The sequence below is a fragment of the Vipera ursinii genome (assembly GCF_947247035.1).
Source record: "Vipera ursinii genome assembly, contig: SUPER_Z_unloc_2, whole genome shotgun sequence".
Taxonomy (NCBI): Eukaryota; Metazoa; Chordata; class Lepidosauria; order Squamata; family Viperidae; genus Vipera; species Vipera ursinii.
Window position 1 is genome coordinate 182923 of NW_028148448.1, and position 16865 is coordinate 199787.

Sequence of the window (16865 nt, forward strand, 5' to 3'; positions counted from 1 at the left end):
GCTGGCGACATGAGGGGCATTATCCATCCTCAAGCCGGCGCCCACGGGCACCACATATCGAGCTGCCTGGGGTCCGGAGTGCGAGCGAGAAGCAAAGACAACTCCACTCGCTCTGCACAAAAGAGGAGCTACGGCTGTCTACACGATTCACGTCTAGTTCCCCGGTGCGTCGAAACAGGCACTTCTCGCAACATCTGGATACGGGCATCTTACACGCGGTCCTCGGGATGTGCAGCCAGCCGAGCCAAGCGCCAAAGTCCCCTGACGCCGACGTCGGGTTCGAAAACCAGGGGCCGCGTCCCTTGAACTCGCAGCCGATATCGCTCCGTCTTCCAATCCTGTGTAGAAAGGACCAAATTCCCATCTTTCGCAAACGGCTACTTGGGCTTCCCCCGAGCCGGCTCATTTCTCCCAATCCGAGTCGGGAGCGACCCTGATTTTTTGGATCATGCAGAAACAGTTTTGGGCGCCGGCCTGCTTCCCGCACTTCTGACAGGTGCCGCCTTCCTCGTTCTTGCAGTGCTGCCTTTTGTGCCTGACCGCCCCGCTCTGGAAGTTCAGGAGCTTCCCGCACAAGAGGCACTTGTACCTTTCCCCCGCGTGGAACGCCAGATGGGTGGCTAGGTAGGACTTGCTTAAGCGCTTGCCGCACTGGCCGCACGGATGCAGGGCCTTGTCTCCACTTCTGCTCCGACGCGCAGGCGCTACGACGCAAGATTCTTGTCCTTTGGCGCTGCCGGGGAGCTGCTCCTTTGCGGCAAGGTCCCGGGGTTTTGGGAGCGGGTCTTTTTTGTTCTCCGCAACTTTCCTGCAACTTTGCCGGTGAGTCGAGAGCTGCCACTTGTACACGAATTTTTCCCCGCATTCCGGACACCGGCACAGCTTCTTGGTGGCGGAGGTCGTCAGCAAGCTGCGCGGATTCTCGGCGCTGCTTTTCCCCGCTCTCTGCCTCTGGTGAGGCTGGCACAGCCTGAAGTGCAAGAAGGCCTCCTTGCCTTCGACGGAAGACGGGTAGTGGGCAGGTTTTTCTGGGAGAGGGACCGAACCCGTCGACTTGCCGGCGCGGCTCGACTCGTTCGCGTCTTGACCACCGGGAGACTTCCGGGGTTTCGAGGCAGGCCTGGCCTGCTGTTTTGCCCTCTGGCGACAGTACCTATAGTGCACATCCAAATTCATCCGCAGTTTGAAGGGTTCTTTGCACCAAGCGCAAGAATAGAGTTTCTCCGCCTCGGGGGGGACTTCTGGGGAAGACGACAGAGTGTCCTGCGTCATCTTCCCTGTGCTGTGCGCCAAAGCCTGCCGGCGGGAGTCCACACACTTCTCATCACGGGTGGTACGCGCAAACTGGATTCCCTTGACGGCAAAATTGCGCCGGTGCAGGATTGTCGTCCTGCGAGGACAAGACAGCAGCTTGGCAGAGGTTTCGGGCGCCACAACGGGCTCAACCCACATCGGCGGGACGTCCGCTGCGCGCGCCGCACCAGAAGCCCACTCCGCCGATTCTGCCCACAGGCATCCACCAGAATCGGGCACGCTTCCCTGTTCACTTGCCGAAACACGAGACTGTTCAGGATGTCCTGCGACATGGCTAGAAACGGGGGCCTCTTCTTCAGAGAGAGTAAAGATGCTCTCGAGGGGCCCCACTTTCTCCCAAAAGCTTTCTGCGTCCATTTGGGATCGATCTTCATCTCCTGGAGGACAAAAGAAACTCCTGGAGTCAACCCAGTTCTCGTCACAAGCGGTGGGCTCAAACTGCATTTCCTTGACGGGGTGTTTTGCACGCACGGCAAAATCGCACCCCCGGGGCAGGATTGTCGTCCTGAGAGGACACGATGGCAGCTCAGTAAACTTTTCGGGCGCCACAACGGGCTCAACCCACCCGCCGCACAGTAGTGGGACGTCCGCTGCGCGCGCCTCACCACAAGCCCGCTCCGCCGATTCTGTCCGCAGGTGTCCCCCAGAATCGGGCACACTTCCCTGTTCGCTTGCTGAAACACAAGACTGTTCTGGGTGTCCCTCGACACGGCTACAGCAGGGTGCCTCTTCTTCAGAGAGAGTAAAGATGCTCTCAAGAGGGCCCGCTTTCTCCGGAAAGCTTTCCACGTCCATTTGGGATCGATCTTCATTTCCTGGAGGGCAAAAAAAAGAACGTATAATTGTGACAGAGGAAAAGAGGAACGTGTCTAGTTCCGGTAAAAAAAAAGACAAAACCAGCCCACCCAGGCTGATTTTATAAGCAGCAAAGCGTAATTTGATTTGGGGAGAGGTGACCACCAGGAGATCACAGGGACGTAAGTTAAACGAGGAAGCAAAAACGGGCTGAAAAAAGGCAATGGCAAATTGGTAGCATTCCTTAAAAAAAATTACAGAAATGTCCACGGAGGGGTCATCAGGAGCCGGGAAGAGAGGGAGGAATTAGTGGGGAGAGGGGATTAACCGCTTCGGACATGGAATTAAATTTTCCCGCAAGGGAGGAGGAATTAATTCTCAACTTCAATTTCAATTTGAGCCTTTCCCAAAGCAGACAAGACTGCCAGCCGGGCGTTCTAAGGACGGCTCGACGCCTCAAACGTCTTCCATACGTGGATGACGCCGACGCTCCTCCCCCTGCTGAGATGATGGGAATTGTAGTTCAGAGCGCCAGAAGAAAGCCAAAGACGGCCCTGGGATCATTTGCCCATCGCCCGGCTCCCGTACGCTTCGCTCACCTTTAGAAAAGATCGCGGGAAGAGGATCTTCAACGAGCCGCGACGAGATGGGGATGTTCAGACGTTCTTTATTTTCAACCCAGGCCAAGACTTCCGCCAAGGTGATCGGGCATTGGCCTGGAAGGGGAAAAGGCTGATCAAAGGAGATATTTCCAGGTTCGCCAACCTCAACAACCTCCGGGATTTCAACTTGCAGAATTCCTCAACTAACACACCTGGAGACTTGCAACTCCCAGAATTCTCCAGGCAGTTCCCGGCACTCCCGGCCAGCACACCTGGAATTTCAACTCCCCAAATTTACCCACCAGCATTCCTGGACTTCCAACTCCTTGAGTATTCCTCAATGAGTACGTCAACTCCCAGAATTCCTTGCCAGCGTGCCTGGACGTCCAACTCCCACAATTCCCCCACTCTGGACTTCAGTTCCCAGAATTCCTCAACTAACGTAGCTAGAGAAATCAGCTCCCAGAATGCACCCAACAGCATTCCTGGACTTCAACTCCCAGAATTCCTCAATTAACATACCTAGAGAGATCAACTCCCAAAATTCCCCTAGGCAGCATGCCTGAACTTCAACTCTTAGAATTCACCCACCAGCATGCCTGGACTTCAACTCCCAGAATTCCTTGCCAGCATGCCTGGACTTCAACTCCCATAATTCCTCAGCCAGCATGCCTAGACTTCAACTCCCAGAATTCCTCAACTAGCACATCAAGGCCCAGAATTCCTTGCCAGCACACCTGGACTTCAACTCCCACAATTCCCCCACTCTGGACTTCAATTCCCATAATTCCTCAGCCAGCATGCCTGGACTTCAATTCCCAGAATTACTCAGCCAGCATGCCTAGACTTCAACTCCCAGAATTCCTCAGCCAGCATGCCTGGACTTCAACTCCCACCATTCCCTGCCTTGCAGACCCCCTACGCTGCCTCAGCCCACATTAATGCCCGATATCCCTCCTCAGCTGGGTTGGCAGGGAGGCCGGGGACGATGGGAGTTGTAATTAAGCCCTCACAGACGGAGTCTTGAGGAACAACGGCCCGTCTAAATGTCTTACCGGTTACCTTTTAAAACAACCACCACCACCCATTTCACGAGGCGTGGTATCAAGCACCCTCTGTCCGTTCCTCTTTGCCCCAAACAACAACCCCGGCAGGTAGGCTGGTGGTCCAAGAGGGGCCCTCTTTGGTGGCCGATCAGGACTCGAACCCGGTTCTCCTGCTTCTAGTTCATCTCACAATCCGGGTCACCCCGAACTACTCACCAACCAGCAACAAAGCCTGGTAGTTTTCCTGCAGGACCTCCCAGTAGAGCTGTTTCTGGTCCTTGGTTAGCGACTGCCATTCGTCCGGCGAGAAATAGACCACCACGTCCTCAAAGGTGACCGTCGTGGAACCCTCCAAGGAGAAAAAAAATGGCATGGCAAGAAAAACCAAAGCCGGTTGGTTCCGCGGCCCGATTTTTTTGGGGGTGGGGTGGGGGAGGGCGGGAGGAGAGGGGCAAGGCGAAAGCCGGCTCCAAAATTGTGCTTCCAACCTTAGACGAACGGAGCGGGTGAGCGCTTAAACGAGAGCCAGTCCTGGGCGAGAAAGGCAGCCGAAAATGCCCAGTGCAATCCTCGGTTGTGTAAACCCAGGGACGCAATCCAAATCACGCGAAGCCTTAGTAGCGCTGAGTAAGGCCGTGCCTGGAAGACGGCGTCCAGGTTTGGTCCCCACGTGACCCCCCCCCCCAAAAACCCAAAGGTGTCGAGACTTTGGGAAAAGTGCAACTAGGACGATTAAAGGCCAGGAGATTAAAACGGGAGCAGGATTTGGGAATGGCCAGTCTAGAGAAAAGGAAAGACTAGGGGGTGATAGGTAAAGGTAAAGGTTCCCCCGCACGTGCGTGCTAGTCGTTTCCGACTCTAGGGGCCGGTGCTCATCTCCGTTTCAAAGCCGAAGAGCCAGCGCTTGTCCGAGGATGTCTCCGTGGTCATCTGGCTGGCATGACCAGACGCCAAAGGCGCACGGAGCGCTGTTACCTTCCCACCGGAGCGGTCCCTATTTTTCTACTTGCATTTTTATGTGCTTTCGAACTGCTAGGTTGGCAGAAGCTGGGACGAGTAACAGGCGCTCACTCTGTTACGCGGCACTCGGGATTCGACCCGCCAAACTGCCGACCTTCTGATCGACAAGCTCAGCGTCCTAACCCACTGAGCCACCGCGTCCCTATAGGGGGCGATAGGAGAGCAATATTCTGGTATTTGGGGGGCGGGGGGGGGGGTTCTGCCACAAAGAGAAGGGGGGGGTCAACTTATTTTCCAAAGCACCAGGAAGGCAGGACAAGAAACAACAGATGGAAACTCATCAAGGAGAGAAGCGACCTGGAACTAAGGAGAAACTTCCTGACCCGTGAGAACCATTAACCAGTGGAACTGCTTGCCTCCAGAAGTTGTGAGTGCTCCATCACTTGAGGTTTTTTAAGAAGAAACCGAACAGCCACTTGTCTGAAATGGCATAGGGTCTCCTTCTTGAGCAGAGGGGCTGGACTAGAAGACCTCCAAGGTCCCTTCCAACTCTTGTTACTCTATCATTCTGTTAAGGGTCTCCTGCTTGAGCATCGGGGTTGGGATAGATGACCTCGGAAGTCCCCTCCATGATTGTGTAAAGGTCTCCTGCTTGAGCAGGGGGTTGGGATAGATGACCTCTGAGGTCCCTTTCCAACTCCATGATTGTGTAAGGGTCTCCTGCTTGAGCAGGAGTTTGGGATAGATGACCTCCGAGGTCCCTTTCCAACTCCATGATTGTGTAAGGGTCTCCTGCTTGAGCAGGGGTTTGGGATAGATGACCTCCGAGATCCCCTCCAACTCCATGATTGTGTAAAGGTCTCCTGCTTGAGCAGGGGGTTGGGATAGATGACCTCCGAGGTCAGGGGGGGAATTCAGGTTGCCCACCAGTTCTTCAGATTGCTTATCCTACGGGGTGGGGTGAAGGAGCTAAATTTTTGGGGGGGTAATCCGACATTTTTCATTTTCCAACCAGAAGTGTTGCTTTCGGGGTTCCGCCAAATCCAAGAAACTGACCGGGTGATAATCAGGAAGCATTCAATCTTCCAAAATTGCAATCGCGTTACACCCCCACCCACCCCCACTTCTTTTGAAAACGAAAGCAAAGGAATCAAACACGGGCTAAGAGAGAGCGCAAAAATCTTTCTGAGGCTCAAATTTTTAAAAAAATTTTCCCAGCCAGAACTGTGGAGTTCAGGGTGCAGCCAAATGTGAGAAACTGACCGGGTGATAATCAGAAAGCGTTAATCTTCCAAAATTGCAATCGCTTTAAAACACACACTCCTCTTCTTTTGAAAACGAAAGCAAAGGAATCAAACACGGGCTAAGAGAGAGCGCAAAAATCTTTCTGAGGCTCAAATTTTTAAAAAAAATTTTCCCAGCCGGAACTGTGGAGTTCAGGGTGCAGCCAAATGTGAGAAACTGACCGGGTGATAATCAGGAAGCGTTAAATCTTCCAAAATTCCAATCGCTTTAAAACACACACTCCTCTTCTTTTGAAAAGGAAAGAAAAGGAATCAATCACGGGCTAAGAGAGAGCGCAAAAACTTTCTGAAGCTCAATTTTTAAAAAAAATTTCCCAGCCGGAACTGTGGAGTTCGGGGTTCCGACAAATGCGAGAAACTGACCGGGTGATAATCAGGAAGCGTTAAATCTTCCAAAATTGCAATCGCTTTAAAACACACACTCCTCTTCTTTTGAAAACGAAAGAAAAAGAATCAATCACGGGCTAAGAGAGAGCGCAAAATCTTTCTGAAGCTCAATTTTTAAAAAACTTTTCCCAGCCAGAACTGTGGAGTTTGAGGTTCCGCCAAATGTGAGAAACTGACCGGGTGATGATCAGAAAGCGTTAATCTTCCAAAATTGCAATCGCCTTAAAACACACACTCCTCTTCTTTTGAAAACGAAAGAAAAGGAATCAATCACGGGCTAAGAGAGAGCGCAAAAACTTTCTGAAGCTCAATTTTTTAAAAAATTTTCCCAGCCGGAACTGTGGAGTTCGGGGTTCCGACAAATGCGAGAAACTGACCGGGTGATAACCAGGAAGTATTAAATCTTCCGAAGTCGCAGTCATTTTACACTCTTCCTCCCGCCTCTTCTTTTGAAAAACAAGGAAAAGAAACTAAACACGGAAGGAAGAAGAAGAAAAAATACAAACCCAGCAAATTGGCTTTATTTTGTCAGATTTTTCAGCCCTTACAAGGGCCAAACAAGGCGGAAAAATAAATCTTCATTTACAAAACTGCACAATTTCATCCGGAACACGTTGGAACCCAGGGCCTGAAGTTCAACCCAATTTAAGCCACAATAAAACTGGGTTTAGATACACACACACACACACACACCCAAAGATCCTCTGAGCTTTTCAAAGCTCTCGTATTTCACATTGCAAAAAGCCAAAAAAATACAAGATACGGGCGCTAGATTCCTTTAGTGACCAAGTTACTCCCACACTGGGGTCAAAAAACAAAACAAAAAAGGGATTTGTGGACCGCTTTTTCACACAAGCCTGGCGTGGTCCCCGTCCTCAGCTTTACGACAGTGACTCGTGACCGTTTTTCACACTTAACGACCGCTGCAGCATCCCCGTGCTCACGTCATCTAAAATTCAGATGCTTGGCAACTGATTTGCATTTATGACGGTCGCAGTGTCCCGGGGTGTTTGTGTGTGTATATGCGTGTCACGTGATCCCTCTCTTGTGACCGCCTGACCAGCGACGTCAATGGCGGAAGGCGGATTCGCTTAGCAACCCTGTGACTCATTTAACAACCGCCGCGACTCCCTTAACAGCCGTGGCCAAAAAAGATCGTCAAACGGGGCAAAAAAACTCGCTTCGCCGCCCTCTCGCTTAGCAACGGAAATTTCAGGCTCTCTTGCGGTCGTAAGTCGAGGACTGCGTGTAGGCCTCTTCCTGCCTCACTTGAAAAGGTGGTAAACGTGGGTAGGGTAGAAATTTAATTGAATTTCAATTTAATAATTTAATAATAATTTAATAATTTCAGCCAAAGCAAAACGTAGAACTTAAAATAATAACCCGCCTAGATTTTATTATTATCGTTGTTGTTTTGTTATTATTATCATTGAAAGGAGATAAAACGACTTGAAAGAAATAGCGTTCAATAATTGACTTTCAATAAAGCAAAAGTGAAATTAGGAGCAAAAATGAAAGCTTTTAACACTGAAAGAGTTAAGCAAAAAAGAGAGCCAGGAGTCCCCGACGTACGACGGCTCATTTAGTGACCGTGTCAAGTCACAACGGCAGCGAAAAAAGGCGACGGGTGACCGCTTTTCAACACTTCACGGCCGCTGCCGTCGGTTGCCGTGTTCAAAATCCGGACGCTCGGCACCCGACTCGTATTTTATGACCGTCGCAGCCGGCTACCCACGAGCAAAGCCAACGCAGGAGCCAGATTTCACTTTCTTTTAACGACCGCGCGACTCGCTTAACAACTGCGGCAAGAACGGTGCGGTAGAATGGGGCAGGGGAGGGGGCCCAAACTCACTTGGAAGGGACCTTGGAGGTCATCTAGTCCAACCCACACCCACACCCGGCTCAAGCAGGAGACTCTTACGGAATCCAGAGAAGGGCAGACGTTGGAAGGGACCTTGGAGGTCATCTAGTCCAACCCACACCCACACCCGGCTCAAGCAGGAGACTCTTACGGAATCCAGAGAAGGGCAGACGTTGGATGGGACCTTGGAGGTCATCTAGTCCAACCCACACACACACACACACACATCACCGGCTCAAGCAGGAGACTCTTACGGAATCCAGAGAAGGGCAGGCGTTGGAAGGGACCTTGGAGGTCATCTAGTCTAACCTCCTTTCATAAGCCATCTGAACGGCGGACCGGCCCGAAAGTCGCTTGCAGGACGGCTAAGAAATTCGACAAACAACAGAAATCCAAACGTCCTCCAGAGAGAGAGAGAGAGAAAGAAAGAGAAAAACGGGCCCGAATCCACCCAACCAGGAAGCCGTCCTTTCGATAAGCTGGGATCAAATTAAAAAAATCAATCAATCCATGAGAAATCAAACAAAAGGAATCAAAGGAAATTAAAAGGCCACGTCAAGCCACCACCACCACCCCCTTTTTTTTTTCTCCCGCCCCCTAGCTACTCAGTAAGTAAGGAAGTCTTGAGTTAGGGCCCTTTCAGACGCTCTCTGCCCGAAACCCCCTTTCCCAGGGGACTCCTGGCTAGGCGAAGGGATCTCCCCGTGGCCTCCCATCCCGCCTGTCCCGCCAGGATCTGAGCGGGAGAGGCTTCCCTTCCAAGCTGCCAGCCTCCACCCCGACAGGGGGAAGGTCATAAGTCGAGACACACACACACACACACACACACCCCTCCCTCCGTCCCCGCCTTGCACACACGTGTACACACCCGAGAAACGCAGCAAAAAGCGCGGGGAATTGGCCCCGCGCGGTCCATTTGCAAGCGGGCGCCCGCCGCGTAGCAACCGCGTTGAAGCGAGGGCGCCGAGCCGGTGCTCAGCCGCCTTACCTCCTTCTGGCCGTCGCCGGCCATGCCGGCGGCTGCTGGGCGTCCAGGCCGGGCTCTTCGGTCGTGAGGAAGGGCGGTGGGTGGCTCCCCGGGGGCTGACGCAGAAGCGGGTGGGAAGGCTCTGGAAGTTGCCTATTTTTTGCAATTTGCACCACCCATCCTGGAGCCGGAAAGAGCCAGTTTTCGGCTCTCTCTCTCTCTCCCCCCCACCCGCCCCCGCTTGCCAGGCTGCAAACGCGCGTCTTGGGCAACCCGCCTCCGCGTTCCGACGTGCGGAGGGCTCGTCTTGCGGGAACGCGTGTGGGCCTGAAGCTCCGCGGGCGTGGGTGGGCTGGCCCCTACCCTCGACCTACTCGAACTGTTGTTTTGAGTGTGAAATAGCACCTCGCCTTTGTTAAAACGTCTCTATTAAATGCGATTAATGCCGACCACCTATTACCGATGAGATACGTCTTAATGAACTTGTCCGTTCTGTTTGTCTGAAATGGTCTGGGGTTTCCTGCCTGAGCAGGGGGTTGGACTAGATGACCTCCAAGGTCCCTTCCAACATCATAATCATCATGATCATCATCATTTATTATTATTATTATTATTATTATTATTATTATTATTATTATTATTATTATTATTATTATTATTATTATTTTTATTATTATTATTATTATTATATCTATTATTCATCACAGCTATTATTCATTACTTAGCTATTATTATTCATTACTTAGCTATTAATATTATTCATCTTATCTATTATTATTCATTACTTATCTATTATTCATTACTTAGCTATTATTATTGTTCATTACTTATCTATTATTATTATTATTATTATATCTATTATTCATCACTTAGCTATTATTATTATTCATTACTTAGCTATTATTATTCATTACTTAGCTATTAATAGTATTCATCTTATCTATTATTATTCATTACTTATCTATTATTCATTACTTATCTATTATTATTGTTCATTACTTATCTATTATTTATTATTATTATTATTATTATTATTATTATTATTATTATTATTATTATTATTATTATTATACATTACTTATGTATTAAATACTCCTAACACCAATTGATACGTGAAACCATTAATTTACAAGAGGTCAAAAATTTATAAGATTAAACTTATCCGTGAAATATTGATCATGGTTTATTACCTATCATTTGTTAAATCATTGTTTATTAGCTACTTATCTATTTATTATTATTATTATTATTATTATTATTATTATTATTATTATTCATTACTTATCTATTATTATTATTCATTATTATTATTATTATTATTATTATTATTCATTACTTACTATTATTATTATTATTCATTATATTATTATTATTATTATTATTATTATTATTATTATTATTATTATTATTATTATTATTATACATTACTTATCTATTAAATACTCCTAACACCAACTGATACGTGAAACCATTAATTTACAAGAGGTCAAAAATTTATAAGATTAAACTTACCCGTGAAATATTGATCATGGTTTATTACATATCATTTGTTAAATCATTGTTTATTAGCTACTTATCTATTTATTATTATTATTATTATTATTATTATTATTATTATTATTATTATTATTTATTTTATTTTAATTCCATTTATATCCCGCCCTTCTCCGAAGACTCAGGGCGGCTTACAAGCTTAGCAGTAGCCTTCATTCTATGTATATGCCTGCTTTATTATTATTATTATTATTCATTACTTATCTATTATTATTCATTACTATTATTACTATTATTATCATTATTATTATACATTACTTGTCTATTAAATACTCCTAACACCAACTGATACGTGAAACCATTAATTTACAAGTGGTCAAAAATTTATAAGATTAAACTTATCCGTGAAATATTGATCATGGTTTATTACCTATCATTTGTTAAATCTTATTAGTAGACGTGTCCATTAAATATTATGAACTATTACTTGACCCTTACTCTTGAATAACAAATATTGTGTGAAATCGTTCATTTGCAATGTGTCAAAAGTGAATAAGATTAAACCTGTCTATTAAGTATGAATCGTCGTTTATCACCTATCATGTTAAGTCTTCTTAATAAACGTGTCTGTTAAACATTATGAAACCCTGCTTGCCTGTTAAATACTCTTTAATGACAAATATTGTGTGATTTCTAACCTGTCAAAATTCATAAGATTAAACTTATCTATTAAATGTGAATCATTGTTTATTAGCTATCATTCATAAGATTAAACTTATCTATTAAATGTGAATCATTGCTTATTAGCTATCATCTGTTAAATCTTATTAATAAATGTGTCCGTTAAATATTAGGAAATATTACTGGTCCATTAAACGCCCTTTTTAAAGAGGAAATATACTAAAATAATAGTGAAAGAAAAGTATTCTTGTTCTTAGAACAGACATTGATCAAGGAAGCCATAATCCTGTTAGCGTAACTACACGTATTCCCCCCAGGTGACTGTCTTAAAGAGGAATGGACCAGAGTCCTGGTTTAAGCAAACATAGTCTTGTCCTTAAGGCAGATGATGATTGGGATAATTATATCCTGTCTGTGAAACTAAACGTATTGCAAGTAATTTTCTTCTGTAAACTGTCTTCAGATAAGAATGTGTAGAATGTTAACCACATAAGTAACAATGTAGAACTACAATTTGTCAAAAATTAATCCGATTAAATTTCTCTCATAAATATTAATATTTATCTTACCTGTTCATCTGTGAAATATTAATATGAAATACTGTCTATTCAATAGAATTAAACACGACTCTTAATACCAATTAATGCATGAAATAATACATGAAACTTCCTGAGAGTTGGAACAACGAACCAATGGAACAACCTGCCTCCAGAAAACCTGTGGTTTTTTCCTGCCTAAGGTGTAAAATCCTGTTTTTTCTCATTAAACTTCATGTTGTTGGATAGCGCCCATTGTATGTATATGTATGTGTATATATGTATTGTGTATGTGTATATGTCTATATTTGCGTGTATATATGAATGCATTTGTATGCATATGTATATATATGTCATAAATATTAATATTTATCTTACCTGTTATCTGTGAAATATTAATATGAAATATTGTCTATTCAATAGAATTAAACATGACTCTTAATACCAATTAATGCATGAAATAATACATGAAACTTCCTGACAGTTGGAAAAACGAACCAGTGGAACAACCTGCCTCCGGAAAACCTGTGGTTTTTTCCTGCCTAAGGTGTAAAATCCTGTTTTTTCTCATTAAACTTCATGTTGTTGAATAGCGCCCATTGTATGTATATGTATGTGTATATATGTATTATGTATGTGTATATGTCTATTTGTGCGTGTATATATGAATGCATTTGTATGCATATGCCTATATGTATGTATGTATACATCTGGGACGCGGTGGCTCAGTGGGTTAGGACGCTGAGCTTGTCGATCAGAAGGTCGGCAGTTTGGCGGGTCGAATCCCGAGTGCCGCGTAACAGAGTGGAGCGCCTGTTACTCGTCCCAGCTTCTGCCAGCCTAGCAGTTCGAAAGCACGTAAAAATGCAAGTAGGAAAATAGGGACCGCTACGGTGGGAAGGTAACGGCGTTCCGTGCTCCTTTGGTGTCTAGTCATGCCGGCCACATGACCACAGAGACGTCCTCGGACAAGCGCTGGCTCTTTGGCTTTCAAACAGAGATGAGCACCGGCCCCTAGAGTCGGAAACGACTAGCACGCATGTGCGGGGGAACCTTTACCTTATACATCTGTGTGACTATGTGTATATGAATATAGGTATAAATGTGTGTATGTGTAATGTGCGTATATTTGTACGTGTATATGTATGTGTATGTGTATATAGGTATATGCATATTTGTATGTATATATGTGTATATGTATATTTGTATATGTATAAATGTATTTTATATTTGTGTGTGTCTAAATTTGTGCATATATATGTATATGTGTATATACATTCATGTGATTGTATACATTTGACTGTATATGTATACAGGTGTACATGTGTGTATGTCTACATGTATATTTGTATGTGTATATGTATGTGTACATATGTATGTGTACTATATGTGTATATAGGTATGTGTATGTGTATATGTATATTTGTATATGTATATATGCATTTTATATATATGTATGTCTATATTTCTGCATATGTATGTATATGTACTTGTATATGGGTATATGTATATGTATACATGAATGTGACTGCATACATCTGTGTATGTATATATGTGTATGTGTACTATATGTATATAGGTATACATGTCTGTATGTATATGTGTATATATGTGTATATTTGTACTATATGTATATGTGTATATGTATATTTGTATATGTGTATTATACATGTGTATGTATATGTATTTGTATATGTATATATGTACATGTGTATATGTATTTGTATGTGTATGCATGTATGTGACCATATGTGTATTTATTATTTATTTATTTATTTGATTTGTATACCGCCCTTCTCCCTAAGGACTCAGGGCGGTGAACAGTGAACATAAATAACAGAATGCACAAATAGTTATCTTAAAACTATACATTTGTTACTGTGTGTATACCTATATAGGTGTACGTGTATGTGTATATATTTGTACATGTGTATATCTGTGCATATGTATGTGTATATTACACACACATATAGCTATATGTGTATTTGTACATGTATTTAGGTGTGTGCGTGTGTGTGTGTGGTGTATGTGTACACGTGTATATTGAACATTCAAACCTACAACTGTCTCCGTCATCATCCAGAAAGAAAAAAACACAAAGGAGAATCGGGAACTTCGTGAGGTAAATTTTAAAAGAGTTTACAGAACACGAAGGGGGGGGAGGAGGGAAGGCGGGAAAAAAAGGGAAATACCCCGCCGCCTCCCCTCCCCCGTTCTACTCCCGTCAACCAATCACAGCGCAGGTTGCCTCATGCCGGAGACCGCCCCTCTCTGATCAACCGCAGCTGATTGGCCCCGACAGCTCCAGCTACTAAATTCAATATATGCTAACCAGGTTTGAGAGGGGGGGGGAAAGCAAGGGGACTAAAACGATATACCAATTTAACCCTCAAACGTTGTTTGTTTTTTTTTTAAAAAAAATCTGAAGTAATTTCAGTCAAAATGGAAGCGTTAACCAGCATGAATTTAAAACATTCGGTAAAATGACAACCGGGCCGGAATAACCAGGCCTTCAGAATGGGAAAAAGGAATTCATCGGAACTGAGGGACAACTTCTGCCTTTTAAGGCTCAAGACCCTCAGCTCTGATGGCGTTCCCTAGTCGGGTCACGAGACGTCTGCAAGAAAACAAGCAAGCTCAGAGAGCACCAAGGACCCTACAGTCATCATCATCATCATCATCATCATCATCATCATCATCATAATGTTGGAAGGGACCTTGGAGGTCATCTAGTCCAACCCCCTGCTCAGCCACCCAACTCAGAGATCACCAAGGACTCGTCTTCCTCCTCCTCCGACTCCTCCATTCTAGCACTGATGGAGGTTCCCTAGTTGGGTCCTGAAACGTCTGCAAGAAAACTAGCTCAGAGAACACCAAGGACCCCACAGTCTTCCTCCTCCTCCTCTTCCTCCTCCCTTCTAGCACTGATGATGTTCCCTAGTTGGGTACTGAAACGTCTGCAAGAAAAGCCACCCAACTCAAGAGAGCACCAAGCACCCCACAGTCTTCCTCCTCCTCCTCCTCCTCCTCCTCCTCCTCCTCCTCCTCCTCCTCCTCCTCCTCCTCCTCCTCCTCCTCCCTTCTAGCACTGATGATGTTCCCTAGTTGGGTCCTGAAACGTCTGCAAGAAAAGCCACCCAACTCAAGAGAGCACCAAGGACCCCACAGTCTTCTCCTCCTCCTCTTCCTCCTCCCTTCTAGCACTGATGATGTTCCCTAGTTGGGTACTGAAACGTCTGCAAGAAAAGCCACCCAACTCAAGAGAGCACCAAGCACCCCACAGTCTTCCTCCTCCTCCTCCTCCTCCTCCTCCTCCCTTCTAGCACTGATGATCTTCCCTAGTTGGGTCCTGAAACGTCTGCAAGAAAAGCCACCCAACTCAAGAGAGCACCAAGGACCCCACAGTCTTCCTCCTCCTCCTCCTCCTCCTCCTCCTCCTCCTCCCTTCTAGCACTGATGATGTTCCCTAGTTGGGTGCTACAAGAAAAGCCACCCAACTCAGGGAGCACCAAGCACCCCACAGTCTTCCTCCTCCCTTCTAGCACTGATGATGTTCCCTAGTTGGGTACTAAAACGTCTGCAAGAAAACAAACTCAGAGAACACCAAGGACCCCACAGTCTTCCTCCTCCTCCTCCTCCTCCTCCTCCTCCTCCTCCTCCTCCTCCTCCTCCTCCTCCATTCTAGCACTGATGATGTTCCCTAGTTGGGTCCTGAAACATCTACAAGAAAAGCCACCCAACTCAGGGAGCACCAAGGACTCCAGTCTTCCTCCTCCTCCTCCTCCATTCTAGCACTGATGATGTTCCCTAGTTGGGTCCTGAAACATCTACAAGAAAAGCCACCCAACTCAGGGAGCACCAAGGACTCCAGTCTTCCTCCTCCTCCTCCTCCATTCTAGCACTGATGATGTTCCCTAGTTGGGTCCTGAAACATCTACAAGAAAAGCCACCCAACTCAGGGAGCACCAAGGACTCCAGTCTTCCTCCTCCTCCTCCTCCCTTCTAGCACTGATGATGTTCCCTAGTTGGGTCCTGAAACGTCTGCAAGAAAAGCCACCCAACTCAGAGAGCACCAAGGACTCCACAGTCTTCCTCCTCCTCCTCCTCCTCCTCCTCCTCCTCCTCCTCCTCCCTTCTAGCACTGATGGATGTTCCCTAGTTGGGTCCTGAAACGTCTACAAGAAAAGCCACCCAACTCAGAGATCACCAAGGACCCCACAGTCTTCTTCCTCCTCCTCCTCTTCCTCCTCCCTTCGAGCACTGATGATGCTCCCTAGTTGGGTCATGAAACGTCTGCAAGAAAACAAGCTCAGAGAACACCAAGGACCCCACCGTCCTCTTCCTCCTCCTCCCTCCTAGCACTGATGACGTTCCCTAGTTGGGTCCCGAGATGTCTGCAACAAAACCGCCCCGCTCAGAGAGCACCAAGGACCCCCGTCTTCCTCCTCCTCCCTTCTAGCACTGGTGAGGTTACCTAGTTGGGTCATGAAACGTCTGGAAAAAAAATAAGCTCAGAGAACGCCAAGGAACCCTCCGTTCATTTCCTTCTCCTCTCCTCCTCTCTGCAAACCCGTTCCCTTCTAGCCCTGTTTGGGTGTAATGAATTCTGTCTGTCCGTCCGTCTAGCTGGATGGGGAGGAACAGGCTTCGACTCAACCCTGACAAGACCGAGCGGCTGTGTGTGCCGGCGTCTCGGGAAGTTCAGATTGTTCCATCGTTAACTATGGGGGGGTGAGATATTACCACCACCCCCCGTAGATAGGGCTCGCAACTTGGGTGTCCTCCTAGACCCACAGCTCTCTTTGGAAGATCATATAGGAGCTGTGACTAGGGGGGGCCTTCGCCCAGGTTCGCCTGGTGCGCCAGTTGCGGCCCTATCTGGACCGGGATGCCTTGCGCACAGTCACTCGTGCGCTCG

General features: G+C 46.4%; 1 protein-coding gene across 4 annotated transcripts in view; it reads right to left on the reverse strand.

Moving 5' to 3' along the window:
• Positions 1-9825, reverse strand: part of LOC310650497 (uncharacterized protein) — a 10527-nt gene extending 702 nt beyond the window's left edge. The window contains exons 1-5 of one of the 4 annotated variants that reach the window (XM_083380053.1): positions 9258-9825; positions 3974-4106; positions 2709-2825; positions 1920-2129; positions 1-1691 (exon numbers count right to left, since the gene is read on the reverse strand). The exon at positions 1-1691 is cut by the window's left edge and continues 702 nt beyond it. In XM_083380053.1, coding sequence (XP_083236179.1) covers positions 403-1691; positions 1920-2129; positions 2709-2825; positions 3974-4106; positions 9258-9281 — 1773 coding nt within the window. In that variant the 5' untranslated portion in view covers positions 9282-9825 and the 3' untranslated portion in view covers positions 1-402. Of the gene's footprint in view, positions 2611-2708; positions 2826-3973; positions 4107-9257 lie in introns of those variants that run through there. The other 3 variants (XM_083380052.1, XM_083380054.1, XM_083380055.1) reach the window with 3 other exon arrangements.
• Positions 9826-16865: the final 7040 nt, after the last annotated feature.